At 31.3% G+C, this 14,821-nt stretch overlaps 2 protein-coding genes across 2 annotated transcripts in view; one reads left to right on the top strand and one right to left on the bottom strand.

The window, feature by feature from the left end:
• The window catches only part of LOC137923186 (elongation factor-like GTPase 1), a 94,223-nt gene extending 90,944 nt beyond the window's left edge, over window positions 1-3,279 (bottom strand). The window contains exons 1-3 of the mRNA XM_068766361.1: window positions 2,820-3,279; window positions 2,079-2,318; window positions 28-226 (exon numbers count right to left, since the gene is read on the bottom strand). Coding sequence (XP_068622462.1) covers window positions 28-226; window positions 2,079-2,318; window positions 2,820-3,167 — 787 coding nt within the window. The 5' untranslated portion in view covers window positions 3,168-3,279. The remainder of the gene's footprint in view (window positions 1-27; window positions 227-2,078; window positions 2,319-2,819) is intronic.
• A 694-nt stretch (window positions 3,280-3,973) lies between these two features.
• LOC137923338 (G-patch domain and KOW motifs-containing protein) lies at window positions 3,974-10,905 on the top strand. The gene is made up of 6 exons (XM_068766564.1): window positions 3,974-4,231; window positions 4,518-4,800; window positions 6,440-6,528; window positions 7,117-7,291; window positions 9,240-9,372; window positions 10,417-10,905. Exons 1-6 carry the CDS (start codon window positions 4,113-4,115, stop codon window positions 10,866-10,868), a joined length of 1,251 nt encoding a protein of 416 aa, XP_068622665.1. The 5' UTR covers window positions 3,974-4,112; the 3' UTR covers window positions 10,869-10,905.
• The last annotated feature ends 3,916 nt before the right edge of the window (window positions 10,906-14,821 follow it).

Raw genomic sequence — 14,821 nt, forward strand, 5'->3', positions numbered from 1 at the left:
GTTATTGATAGTCATGTCTGTACTTACCAAGTTTATCAGAAAACAATTTAGCGAAGGACTGTATAGTGAACCCCCATCCATCTATAGCACTGGCAAAAACTACATTTCCTTGTTCAGGTGAAAAGTAAAGAGTTGAATCATCTGCATCTTCTAAAGCCGAAGTCCAGTCATAGATATTGTTATCATTGCTACAATGAGGTTCCTTTATTACAGTTTGCTCATTTTGCTATAAAAGTAAAAATATCATGTATAATAGGGAAACAGAAATACCATATTCAGAAGTTTATTGTATTGTATCCTATCAATTTCTTACAAATACTTATTTATTGCAAAAGAATGCATCAATTTATTTCATTTGAATAAATTACATAAATTAATGCCTTTCTTTTATAATGGTAGAGCAAATTATCCCAAGCTTTAGTGTCACCTAAAAATCCTTCACATTATAAGATTATTTTAAATATATATAAAGAAAAGTTGTTTTGTACAAAAATCTTATTAAACAAATGATTAGTTCACTAATCACATTTTTTGACTAAATATCAAAAACTACAAAAAATGCACTGGGCAGATATTGGTTTCTCATGTTATACCTTTAACATAAAACTGAATGGATTATTTTTGTGTATCATGTTTGGTAAACAACAATTTAACTTCATACAATGAGGTAGTAAGTAGTGTTCAGGATAGAAAATATTATGAGAGTTATAATAAATAGATTAATAATTTAGCAGAGCCGATAGACGCGGCGTGGGTAGGCCCCCCACTTAGTAAAGGTTTCGGGAAGTCACTGAATAAGGACAGTGGAAGACCTGCCATTGAAGCAATTTTTGGGGCAGGACTATACCTTACAGTGGGCGTCTATAGGATTACATCATGATGATAGTTGTCAGAGCAACTAAAAAGAAGTTATAGAAAAATGGACGACATTTTTCTATAGGTCTTTTAATCACTAATAAAAATTGGTATATTGATGCAAAATTAAAGTGTCATGATACTTTTCCAGTTCGGGGTTTATAGGTACCTTAATATCCCAAAATTTACTGAATGCAATAAGATTACACCTATCCCCTGATTTACATGGTAGATACGTTCCTGAGTAAAACATGTAAATCAAAAATTAAAAATTTTCAAGTCAAAACCGTGTAAATAGAAAAACTTGCAGAAAATGCATGATTTTGCTAATTAACAGTTGTTATTTTTTTTTTCAATAATTTTAGGTGTACACAGAAATAAAAATAAAATGCATTGACAAGTTAAAATATTTAGTATATTACGGAAAAACTGTTTTATTTATATTTAATTACAATATACCTTAAACAGAAGAACAAAAAAGAAATTAGTCTCATTCTTTTTTTTGGAATCGAAGGTTTGAATTTACTTTCATCACTCGAAATTATTTGTGCCGATTCGATGTTTGAAGCAGAAATATTAACATTATGAGAGATGTCAATAAAATCAGTTATTAAAATAAAAAAAAACTTTTTTGGAAAACCATGTAAAACAAGTACCGTGTAAATCAGGGGATAAGTGTATTTGAAAAATATCATAATCATATTTAAAGTTAATCAACATTAATTGTAGTTTACCCGACACTCTTTTATAATACTTCTGTGAAGTCAGAGTTTTCATTTCCATGTTTATTTTTAAAATATTATTATGGAAAGAGACATTTATAAATTGTTTTTAAAGGAAAATAACTCTTAAAAAGGTTTTAACCAATGGGTGAGAGAAATGGATAACTATCATACTTGTTCAAAAAAAATATGTGCTGCTTGTGCAGAAACTATGCGTTCCTTTTGTTAATTTTTCTTTTAGTTAGTAAATGAAGCCTCCTACATGATAACCATTTTTTGTGCCATGCCTCACCCATAGCCTTTTCTAAAATTCTTAGTCCCCTGTATTTAACAAACATAATTTTTATATTAAAGCAAAAGGGTTGCAAAAATTGTGACAAATCTATATTAAAATTGCCCTTCTTAACAGTCAAATTGCCTCCTTCCTGCCCCCTGTGAGGCATGAGCCTCATATTAGGAGACACTGATCTGCTTAACTTAAACAAATATGAATCTATATACCTGTTGATCAATAAGGTTTTCTTCGTTTTTTAAAATGTCTGATGCAAATAATTCTCCCATAACAGCATTAACCTGTTCTAGTACTTGACTGATGTGAATATAGGCATCCAGTGAAGTCATTTTCATTTCAATTATCAGTCTATCAATTTTGTTTAATACCAATACTGCCTTAATGTTTTCAGAATATGCCTGCTTGAGGGCCAGCCTTGTTTGCGGACAAACTCCTTCAACAACATCAACCTATAATGAGACAAATTACAAATTTATAACAAATAACAATCAAAAATATATTTGCTAAGAGCAAAAATCTAAAAAGATAAAAGTTAACAGCTACTTAACAATCATATATATGAAAACATTTCATTAATTTATTCACTCAATTTAACTACCAACAAGCAAATGTTATGTGTATCCCAGTCCAGTCTTTAGTCCAAATTGGAACTAATACATTCATTTATAGATCTTATAAGAATATAGCTGACATGGTGTATGTTACCATAAGAAAAAAATTATTTCACTCTCTGAACTTGGATAAAAGGGATATGGTAACAAATAGTAATCAACAAATAAGTAAATTATAGCTTTAGGTTGTCCAAAAATGCCAGATGCCCTTTGTAATCAGTCGTATTGGAAATCTAATGGGCAGGTCTATATCAAACAGTGATCGTCGTATGGCTGAAATGACGACGATAATGTAAATTATTATACTTGTAAATTGTTTTATAATGCAATTAGACTTACCACTACAATTGCACCATCACACAAACGCACTGCCGTAGATACTTCACTCGAAAAATCAATGTGGCCAGGAGAATCTATCAAATTCACTAGATAATCTTGGTTTTCTAATACATGGTATAATGAAATACTGCTACTTTTCATAGTAATACCGCGCTCCTGTTCGTCAGGTCTACTATCCATGTAACGAAGTTTACCAGACATTCTTTGCGAAATTATACCATTATGAGAAATAAGGGAATCCGCCAGGGTAGTTTTTCCATGATCCACGTGTGCGACGATACAAATATTACGTATATTCGAAGGAGAATTCTGTAGATCAACAAGTTTCGACATATCTACCAACCTCATTTTGACGATATTGAAATAGACAATTTTTTTCTTACTGTTAAGAAAGTTTGTATAACTTTTTTAATAATAAAAAAACAATATCACCAGATTTTTCATAAAAGTAAAAATTGAATTGCACAATGTGTACGAAATAACTCTTGACAACTATTAGGAAAACATGTCAAAGTCATAAGTGACATTTTCGTCAGGAAATAGATATGATACTAGAAAATGATATGAAAAAATTTGCTCAAATATGATAAATTCGAACGTGCAAGAATTATTTTGAACAAAGTATTGTATTGTGGCCGTAGTGACCAGCAATACGAAGCATTCTTCAATGAATGCTACATCAACCCCCCCCCCCTCCTTCCACGGAGTGGTGAAACCCTCTTAAAACATAATGAGAGATGAAATAAAATCACACGTCATACGGAATCTTGAATTTAATTCTACGACCCGAGAATGTCTTGTACCCAAGCTGAGTAGGTACTACGTCTTTCTGTGTTGTAGCAAGAACACCTGATGTAGGTGCCGCTGCATAAGATATGCTGTCGTTGGTGGCGGTGGAAATTTTGTAAGCGGCCAGCAATACGAATCACTCTTAAAAGAACGCTGTAATAACATCAATTTAAATTATTTTATCTATTTATATTAATGTTAATCTGACAACATAAAAATAAAAAAAATTACAATAATATAAAAATAACAGTAACAATATCACAAATGTCAAGATGTGTTCCTTTATACATAATTCATTAACATTATAACCACGCTTCTTTCATAAGTCACAAGTCACTTTATGTCTAATTCAGTTGACAGCTTTATTATGTTGTTAACGTTAGGTTATAAATATTTGTGTTTTTAAGAAAGATATGAAAAAATGGGGAAGCTTATAAAATAAACTTACTAACAATATTTTAATCATTAAGTTGATAACCTTTGTTAACCATAGCTGGAGGCAAAATGGAGAATAAAAAGATATCATTTGGATTTTTAAAAACGAAAAAACAAGAAAAGCCTCTTATTACTGAACAACGTGAATACATCGAAAGCGTCGAAGAAAATGCCATCAAAATTGTCGGGTATAATATTTTTGAAATGTATAATTCATATCAGTAAAACAACAAAATGAAATATTGTCTGTTATAGTGAGATTTCATTGCAACTAACATAATAAATTAAAATTTTTAGATCAAAGTTAGCCTTCATTATTTGTTTTTTTTGTTAATAATACCTTATGAATTTGCATAAATACCCAATAAATTTACATAGTATGTAGTCATAGTTATTACATAGTACAGTACTTAAAACAAAACACATTCAATTAATAATACCAATACTGATCATTATGAATCAAACATATTTCAGAAAAGAAATCATAAAAGAAGAGAAGCCTCTAATAATACCCATGAAACCGAACACTTTAGCAACCGATAGGCTGAAAGAAATAGCAGAAATAGTTGAAAATTCTCTCAATGAAACTGATGAAAGAGATAAAAGTGAGACAAACCAGAATCATCCAGAAAATGAAACAATTGATCAAATGGCTGTTAGAGAACTGTTACAAGAGGCTAAACAGGAGAAAAAAATAGATCAACAGATTTTACAAATAGCAGTTCCTGCAAATCAGATGTTGGAGGGACAAAAAGAGGTATCACTATCGTTTAAGCTTTTTATTATCTTGTGAAAACCATGACTGATTATAATTATATCATGGACCCATGATTTTTAAATATACATTAAAAAAAAAGAAATAAATGTGATACAAATATTTACCAAACATTATTTTTATGTAAAATGACTATAAAATATAATTATATAAATCTAACACTGATAAAATTTTTATAATGACAATAGCAACCAATCTAGCAGTGGTTTGTCCTTTATACACTAACACACTTGGATCCCAAAATTCGGACGGCTTTATGTATATCAAGTTATAGACAACTTGTTTACTCTTATGCTCAATCACAACATAAGTTTCTTTTATAAATTTTTTTCATGGGCTCAGTTTTTCAATTTCCTGGGAGATCTAATTTATACCTACTTGATGTTGATGAGAGATATCTGAAATTTAATTTATGTAAAAATGCTTATGCCTGATAGAGCTGTCAGCGGAATGCTAATAGCCAAACTGTATTTTGCAATGCTTGCAAAAAAATAATTGTACATTATTATAACCATCTAGTTGTTGTAACTACCTATTCTCAATTTTCTACACATGTTTAATAATGAATTAAAAATCAAATATAATATTTATCCAAGTAAAACAAATTTAGTTGCTAATTTTAATTAATGAAATAATTTGTTTTACAGTCACCTGCCTCTGATATTACTATATCCATGTCTATTTGCATTATGATTTCATAAATTTATTGCTGTATTGTCAATGGAGAATCAATTAAAAAATTACATACATGTTGCAACTTTCAAAGTAAAATATGAAACAGTAATGAATATTAGATAAGATTTTATACCTAATTCAAAATATTTTCTCAAAAATTTTGTTTCAATTATAAATAGATAATGTTAAAAGAAGCCAAATATTAGATAAGATTTTATACCTAATTCAAAATATTTTCTCAAAAATTTTGTTTCAATTATAAATAGATAATGTTAAAAGAAGCCAAAGAAGTTACAATTTCTTGAAGCTATCCCTTAAAAAGAATTTTTACAAAGAGTGGCAGTTTTTCTTATTATTTTTAACAATTTCTACATATTAGAGGTAGCAAGGTACTTTTGCAATTAAACCATTTTTATTTAGTAGTACACCCAACTTTTTTTCACATCGTAGTAAACTACTTTAGTAGAGGTGTAGTAGGGTCTTTAGTATTAGTAGAGGCTTACTACTCTAGAAAAGAGTGCAAAAAATCATGTTAAAACATCAAACATCAACATCAAAAAAAAAATAATGCAAATGAGAAAACTAAATAATTTCAATTAAATTATTTTCTTATGAAAATCAATTTTTCACCTACCTATCTATTATGAACTGGACTGGGTTTAAGTATACCCACAATTGGATTTTGGTGCTGTTTAAATAAGCTTTTTAATTGTGTTGCCAATGGTTACCCATTGGCAACACAATTATTAAAAAATTAAGGATTCAAAAAAAGACTTGGTGTATCTAAATTAAGTTTTATCATATGATAATTGATATCTCTGTACATCAGATGTTTATGCTTAAGATTGCTGATATTCAATCCAATATTCCTTTTAGATCTCATAATTTATGATGTTTACTTAAATAAATTTATTGTAGAAACTTTATGATCTGTTTCTCTTTGCAGTCATCTTTAGATGATTATGAAGCAGTGCCAATACGGGAGTTTGGTATGGCAATGCTACGTGGAATGGGCTGGACACCTGGAAATGATAAGTAGGTACAATTTTGACACAGAGAACCAAATAAAATGTCAGAATCAATTAATATCAATAATTCTTCCAACTTTAAAAGTACATTACATAAATTTGTTTTACTTTGTTTGGTGTACTTATTAACAGTCTATTTTTTTTGGCAAAGAAATATTAGATGCAGCTTCAATGAGTTGCTAACAGATAAATTCATAAAAGGAACATTTTTGTGGTCTCTTCATGGTCAAGAGCAGGTGCAATTTGATGTCTCATTCTCATAACAAAGGATAATTATCTGTTGCACCAAATCGCAAAATTCCTTTCAAAAGATCTTTCTGTAATAAACAAACACTTATTTTAGGTAAAAATGCACCCAAGTAACAAATCTATATTTTTTAACAGAACCATGATTAAGACCTATATTCAGCTATTTTATGTATAAATAGCATTTTAAAATTCACATTTTGGTAATTGCAGGATGCTTCCCAAATACATAACTTATCATTATTCAAAACTAATCAAATTTTTGATAACTATATCACCTAGTCCACACCTATTAAAAGTCATAATTTTTATTATTTTTAGAATTAACAATAGCTTAATAATGTTTCAGGTCTAAATATAAGTTGCCTAATTTGCGTCCAAAAGGCCTAGGACTAGGAGCAGATAAAGTGGTTACAGAAAATCAAAAAAAGAATGCATCAAAAGATAATGACAAGGAACTAGTAATAGTTAAGAATGCTTATGTTAAAATCACTACAGGCAAATACAGCAGTTGTTATGGCAAGGTAATACATCGTCATAAAAGTAATTTATATTTTATTCCAAACAGTAAATTGTGTGCTCCGAAATATGTACCAAAGAGCAGGGCATTTACATTTTTGGTTCATGTATATACATTTTAGATACAATGTCCTGAAACTGATAGTTTTGTTAACTGTTTTAAAATCTAAATACAAAGACATTGCCAAGGAGTTTACCTAATAAAATAATGAGTTTCGACACGGCCATCCTGCGCTTCTACATGTCCTCGTATGGATAGTCTGAAATGATAAAATGAATTAATATAGTCGTTTTTTATGCTCTCTGCTACTGCTGAACCCAAGTAATCTGGTATTACGGCTCGGTCTGACCCAAAAAGAATCCAGTCATCACTTTTTACAGTGACATCACATTATAGAGCCTTCATTGTCGTACAGCGGCATCACATTACAGGGCTTCACTGTTTTCCAGTGGTGTCTGGTCTGCTAGCACATGTACAGGGATACTGAAAAGGAAATATTACTCCTGAAAAATTTTATCATATGAAGGATTTTATAAATTTCATGTTACATGATTATTGACAAACTTGGACTTATGGTAGAACCAATACAGACAGAAAACACTTTTACGTACTATTTTAAATAATATAAGAGATTAAACGTCTGAAAATAACAGACTGTCTTAAAGCTCTAGAAACTATAAGCAACATGTTTTAAGTAACCAATGAAAGCCTCTGGCTATGTGCAGGTACATACCTTTTTAACTTGTATGCTCCAATCTATCCATTCTTTTTAACCAAAAGAATATGGCTAGAACATTATGAAATCTTAAGTGTAGACCCTGCAAGCAAGCAACTCTTTTACTCTTATCTTTGTCTCGTGCTGTATTCCACCTGTGGGTTTAAACAGTAATGATAAAATATTTTTCGGAGGTCAATGAGGCAACTTTGTACAGTTTGAGTATTGGCAAGATCAGATGGACAAAGAAATATCGTTTATCTAATCTATAACTAAGTGAATACTAGTGTTGTTATTTTGAATAAATATGCTCCCGAGTCAAACAAAGTGAAAAGAACTCACCAAAGTATTATAGTTACCGTAGATACAAATATAAATACTTCTGCATCGCCTTATCGGCTTACTAGGTAAAGTAGTAATGGTTGTCTTCACATTCACGTTGATAGCGCAAGGAAATGTCGAATCAATATCCAATGCCTCGATTTATTTAACAAGTTAAGTCTACTACAGTATTAGATTACAAATCTTTGAACATCTCTTACGAAGAAATTATTATCTTCCTTTAGATCGCACGAAAATATGTTTGGAACTCTTTCCACATTGTGCATCTTTTAACCCAGCGTCGTTTTGAATCAATAATTTTTGTTGTGTGGTTGAATGCCTTAGCTTTTTTCGTTATGTTATATGATATCCATCCTTTTTAAGTTTGGTGTATGCACTGTATGAGAGTGTAGCATTTTTCGAAATATTGTAACGAGTGGTGAAAAGTTTTCTCAAAATCTTTCAATGTCATGACATGAAAGTAGCACCGTGGGAGCTAAGTCCACACTTGCGCTTTCAGCACTCTACTCAAAGTTATGTCAAAACTGTCTCGGTCCACGGATATTTAGCCACGTACTTAACACAAAAACATAAGGTTAAAAATAATGACACTTTTTCATCACGATCAAATGTAGGTAGTTGTAAATTACCGTCTGCAGCAAATTTACCATAACTTGAATAAGAGCGAAAAAGTCCTTCATGAATTCCTTGTAGTAGAATGTAGTTACTCATTGCAGGTCTTTATAAAAGTGCTAATTAGATCCCACTTCTGATGTTATGTCGTTGCAGTCTTCTTTAATGTCCACTCTATCGCGCGGTGCCTCTTTTATACGTTTACGAACAAGTAGCTCCATCTCTCTATGCCGGCTGAAACTACGTATTTGTATTAATAATTAAATAAAACATTTAATTACAGGTTATGAGTTTGGACGACGACAATGGCAGAGTGCTAGTCAACATTCCCATCAAGAACGAAACTGTCAATTTAAGTGAATTCATGATGCAGCCCGTGTCGAAATCTGAATTTGACAAACAATCGAAAATAATCAGTAAGTTTCGAAAGGTCATCAATTCACTTATGATAATTATGTACATAACATAAATTTAAAAAAAAAGGTTTTGATTTAGTATGATATTTTTCAAACGTAAATAAAGTTTTAAGGACATTTTGTAGTAAATACGTTAGAATAATAAGTACATCTCCTAGCTCCTTGCAAAGAATACATTGAATAAGAACTACGTCATATAGTAGATATAACATGAAGTTAATACTTGTTTTAAAATATTCAAAGGACGCCATTAATAGACTTTTAAGATACTTTCAATAAAATACTCTGAACATTTTAAGAGATAACATGTAAATATTAGAAGCAAAAAAAAATTATGAACCTGATTCGGAATTGACTTAGTAAATTTGGTCTACATATCTAAAATGATCCCAGATGATCGGACACATATTGCTAAATTTTAAAAAAATGTTTGTGTGCTAAGGGTTTACTACAATGAAAATGATTTCATAGATGGTATGTTGGAGATGGTGTGTTCACCTGATTACCAATTATATAATTTTTTTTTTTTTTTTTTAAATATATACGGTTCTATTAAGTTTGTTTCGCTTGTTCAGGTCTGCAGCAATTATTAAACAAACATAGACAAAGTACTCGTATAGCTTTATTGTTTGAGATAATTACAATTATAATCATCAGCGTAATATGCCACCTACTGAAAACAATTAACAAAAAACTCAGTGGGATTTGTTGTTTTTTTATTTATTTATTTTAACAACATTTTTTCAGCTTATAAATAGAACAATTTATTCCTATATTTCTTCATCATAAATATACTCTTGAAAAAGTGTAATACGCCTTTTGACAGAATCCGTGTTGAGGAAATTTATTGAATTTACATAGCGAGAAATTTACATGGTGGCAGAATGATCTTAAAGTCGATAAGAGATGTATTGTATTAGACATTAAATAATTATTTATATCAATTTGCAAATATAATACTAGATTATTTACATATCTTTAACTTTAGATCTGTCAATGAATGAAACATGTGTGAAAAATTAAGAACGAAAACTTTTTTAACAGATGCAGATGCCTATGAAGCATATAAGAATAATGATGGAAGTGGTACACAAAAGGCATCACGACCAAACTCAACATTGCAAAGCTCATCCAGTCATAGAGCTAAATACACAGAGAGTCCTTCACGAAATGATAAAGAAAAATATAACAATGGCAGGCAAAAAGACGCGAAGCGAAACCAAGATCTATCTAGTAGTGAGGATGATTCATATCGAAATAAAAACAGACGTAAAAAGTCGTACAGTAGTGACGACTCTCTTAGCTCTGAGACAGATAAAAAAAGGAAACACAAGAAGCAAAGTCGTTACAGTAGCAGCGATTCGGAAAAAGACGTAAAAAGGAGACATAAGAGTAGTTCCAATAAAGGAAAACGAGATATTGACAAAAAAAGGAAAGGCAAAAAGAAAAAGAGAGATCGTGATCGCTCACCGAGCCACCGCAAACATAAGAAGTAATTTAAATCTTGTAAATAAACGTTTTTTTTTAATCTTTTTTTGTAATGATTTTTATTTCAATTTTGCTAAAGAGTGTTTGAATGGTTTTAACATTTATTACTTGTAATATCATCGAAAGGAACGGCTCTTGTTGGTGTGTTTATTTAACTCTTTGTGTATGATGGGGGTAGAAAGTTAATAAATAGGTTCTTAGACCGACAATATCAACGTACTAACGAATAGTGTCCGTCGTATTTTATGTTACATCCACTGATGTTATACGTATGAAACTACCCGCGTCTATGTTCCTGAGAAGTTCTTAGTTACTCAACGTTAGGTTTATACTAAACATGCTCGCAGTGCTCAGTCAACCCTAATATGCGAAAATTGTAAAGCCTATAAGGGCAAAATGACCTAAGGTCACAAAAAAGGAAGAAAAAATAAGACCTTTTATGCAGTTTTGGTTTTCACTGTGCTCTGATATGAAAAGGTTTTTTATGTTAGCAATTTTTTTTAACCGTCTAATTTTTTTTAAATTATTAACCATGATAGAATAAGTAATACCCAATAAATATAAAGATCATTTTTTAATTATTTTTAAATGATCTGTCTATAAAAAATTAATTGCTGAAATAAGTATCGGTAATAACAATATTTTAAAATAACCGACCCTCATATCAAAATACACGTGTAACATATACATTAAACCTTTCCTCGACACGAATGACAGTGTGGGCGACGAGAAATAAAAATTAAGTATATATTACAATGTAATCTTAAGATTTGAAATATTTTTTGTTGTTATTAATTTTTTGGGTTTAATCTCGAATTTCTTGCAAACCCGTCTTGGGAGAAAATTTCCCCAAGTAATAACGCCGCGCTAGGCCCAAGCACCCCTTACTTTTTGGTCTCCCCATCTAACTAGAGCAAGAGACGCTCGAGTTCGTCAGACAAAAGCCAAAGAGAACAAAAGAGCGAGTACACTGTAGTTGAGACCCTTCAACTCCTCTCACAACCTCACCTTCGCATCCACGGTATAACTCTGTTTAGTCGCGGAAGGGAGAGAGCTCTGTTTTCTAGTACTGATACTTCTCTCCCTCCGCGACTTTGCTAATAATGGTTCAGAGCACACTCAAGCCGCTTTGTTGCTGTACTGCACTTGTATCCACCCATATAGGGTTCGCTTAGCGTCACTACTGTGGGTGGCCAGGCCACCTGCGCCACGGCAAGGTGGGAAAGCAGTTTTAGGGAGGCAGGGACAACCTTTGTGTTTTATTTTCATGGTGATAAATTATATGGTCGTTGTAATAATTTTTCATTTGAAATTTTAATCATATACATGTACTAAGACATTACAAAAAATTGTAATGGCTTGCGAATAATCGATCAGGGCGTTCTTCAGCGGTGCATACAATAGAATATCAACAACGAATAAGGAGGGAAAACTATGGAGCTATGCACGGCACGATCTTGAATACCTACGCTCCGCTTGATCCGGACATTTTAATTTATAATTTCGGCCCAGAGGAAGACCGAAACAGAATCTAAATATTCTAACTTCTAATGCATTTTTTTCTAAATACTTTATGTAGCTTTGTACCCTAAAGCATTGATATAGGAAGTAATGAAATGATGTAATTTCTACTCATGATTAATTACATTACATTACATTAATTTATTTTTCTATTGAAATACGTCAGGCCTATAAATATTTGCCGAACAAAGTCTGCAGAGACCGATAGTAAATAATAATAAACTTTATCTTTACTGATCAAAATTATGCAAACGCTTTGTCTTACTGTATTATCATTACATTATTGATTATTTCTGCAACCATTAATTTTTGGTAACTGTGTACTATACATTAATTGACATCAACACATAACATGTCAATCTGTATAACAATATACTACTGTAACACGCATTCAGTGCGGACGTAATGGGCTTTGGCATTTGAGGGATCAAATGAGACCCCTTGATTTTAATACAGATGACAAGATCATTTAATCACTTTTCCGCCCGAATAAGTATAAGTTTACAAACATATGACGAATCCCCCCTATCGGCTGTGTGGCTCTTATCCATACATCTCCTACTCATACCGCAACCGCAACTGTATAATTTTCACCATTCTCCTTTCACCACACTTTTGTATATTACACTATCATAAGTACGAAAGTCGAATCAAAGTTCTGTTGGTTTTGTTTGAAATTAGACGCAAGAAAAAAAGCTTCAGCGGGCTTTGCTCCTGTGTATTGTGTAAAAATCTTATTAGGACAGTGTGACTATGAATAGGTGTAAAAGCTTGAAAAGGATAAATATGTGGCTCATTTGCCGTTATTTAATGTATGGTATATGTTATCCAAAAAGTTAGTTTTAGAAAGAGTGAATAACCTTTCAAGGATGTAAGAAAAAGTACTTCATAAATTCGGATTGCTACATATTAAAATTGTATAAAATTTCTTTGAATTCTTTCTCTTACTGTTATGACAGACTTCTTCGTACGCGCTCTATGCGAATGGCCAGATCTTTTTCTGTCACAAACAGAGGAGGTTTCATTGTACCTATTAATAGCACGGTAGAAAAACATTTGACTAATACCAAGCGCATGGAAGCAGGCTGCTTTATGTAATGGAATCACAGCTATCGGTTCTTTTTATTATCATACTCTATTTTAATAACGCTCATTTTATAATTTAATGGCGCGAAAACAAGAAAATGCATTGAACAATCATATAATGACAGATTCCAAATGTGAAAGTATTTTTTTTAATTATAATTGTATTTATGACCTCACTAAGTGTATATTACATACTATACATTTCACACCTTTAAAGCTTTTGCACCTACTCCCAATCAGCCTGTATATAATTAAATTATAATATATTTTTACAAAACACTAAGCCTAGGCGGACACAATCACGTCGTTTAGCAAAAAATACTTGAGGAAAAAAGTTGACAACTGTTATTAGGTGCAAGTTAGAATAGAGATGTAGCTATTGAATAGAGCAAATGAGACAAAGACCTTGAGAATCGTAATATCGAATGAAAACGTGATGCACAGTGTGGGAATATGTGTTTCAAAATTATAGGTAAAACCGTTTTTATGTACAGAACGTGTAATTTATATGTGTAGGTTGGCTGGGAAATTTTTGTATTTATTATAATTATAAAAAATATAAGAAAGAGTCAAAGAAATAAGAACAACACTGATAATGGTTTTAAGGAGCATTACCAATGATTACATTGGACTTTTTTTAACGCTTTCTTGCCCGCGTTCAACCACCAACTTGCCAAAGCAACTTGATAGCAACGTGAAATGTGGTCGAAGATGGCTAATAATGTATTTGTAGATGTATTTTGTTTTGCGTAAGGCTTATTTGGTAAAATGTGTCGTACATTTTTTGTCGAAAGATTTGTAACGTACGACGTCTACCGCTGGGCATAGATCTCCGCAATTGCTTTCCAAAAGGGCCAGTTGCGGGATGCATCCATTCCAGCGTCTTTCGATGACCTTATATACAGTGTAAAATAAACGGAATACTACAAATCTAATAAACAATGTACGATTGTAGAGTAAGAAGACATATTCACCAATAATTTTATGAATATTTGTCGGGACCGGTGTGATAAAATCGTGCCGAAATTAATAAATATAATTCAAAATGCCTACAAGAGTCAAAGTTTGCAATATAAATTGTAAGGTTGTTGACATTTAAAAAACAGTCGTGTTCTAATGCTCATTTTATAGTATATAAACGAAGAAAACCGTTTTAAATCAATCTCATTACGTGAAGAAGGATGTTGACCTAGAAATTATACAACAAGTATTGTTGAGATGAGTTATATGTGATAATTGGTTAAAAAATAGAGATTGTTTTTTACATACTATCATATTCGTTTTTAACTTAAATTATACCTCTATTTGAACATCAGGACAGCAAGTTAAACAAAAAACGGTATCATTATCGGTA

Source organism: Battus philenor, unplaced genomic scaffold, assembly GCF_028537555.1.
Source record: "Battus philenor isolate CCGP_79_NKW_IND1 unplaced genomic scaffold, ilBatPhil1.0.hap1 SCAF_21, whole genome shotgun sequence".
Classification (NCBI taxonomy): domain Eukaryota; kingdom Metazoa; phylum Arthropoda; class Insecta; order Lepidoptera; family Papilionidae; genus Battus; species Battus philenor.

Coding starts and splice junctions, on each gene's coding strand:
- LOC137923338 (XM_068766564.1), top strand. CDS start 4,113: ATGGAGAATAAAAAGATATCATTTGGATTTTTAAAAACGAAAAAACAA. Junction 4,232..4,517: donor AATGCCATCAAAATTGTCGG/GTATAATATTTT, acceptor AACATATTTCAG/AAAAGAAATCATAAAAGAAG. Junction 4,801..6,439: donor TGTTGGAGGGACAAAAAGAG/GTATCACTATCG, acceptor TTCTCTTTGCAG/TCATCTTTAGATGATTATGA.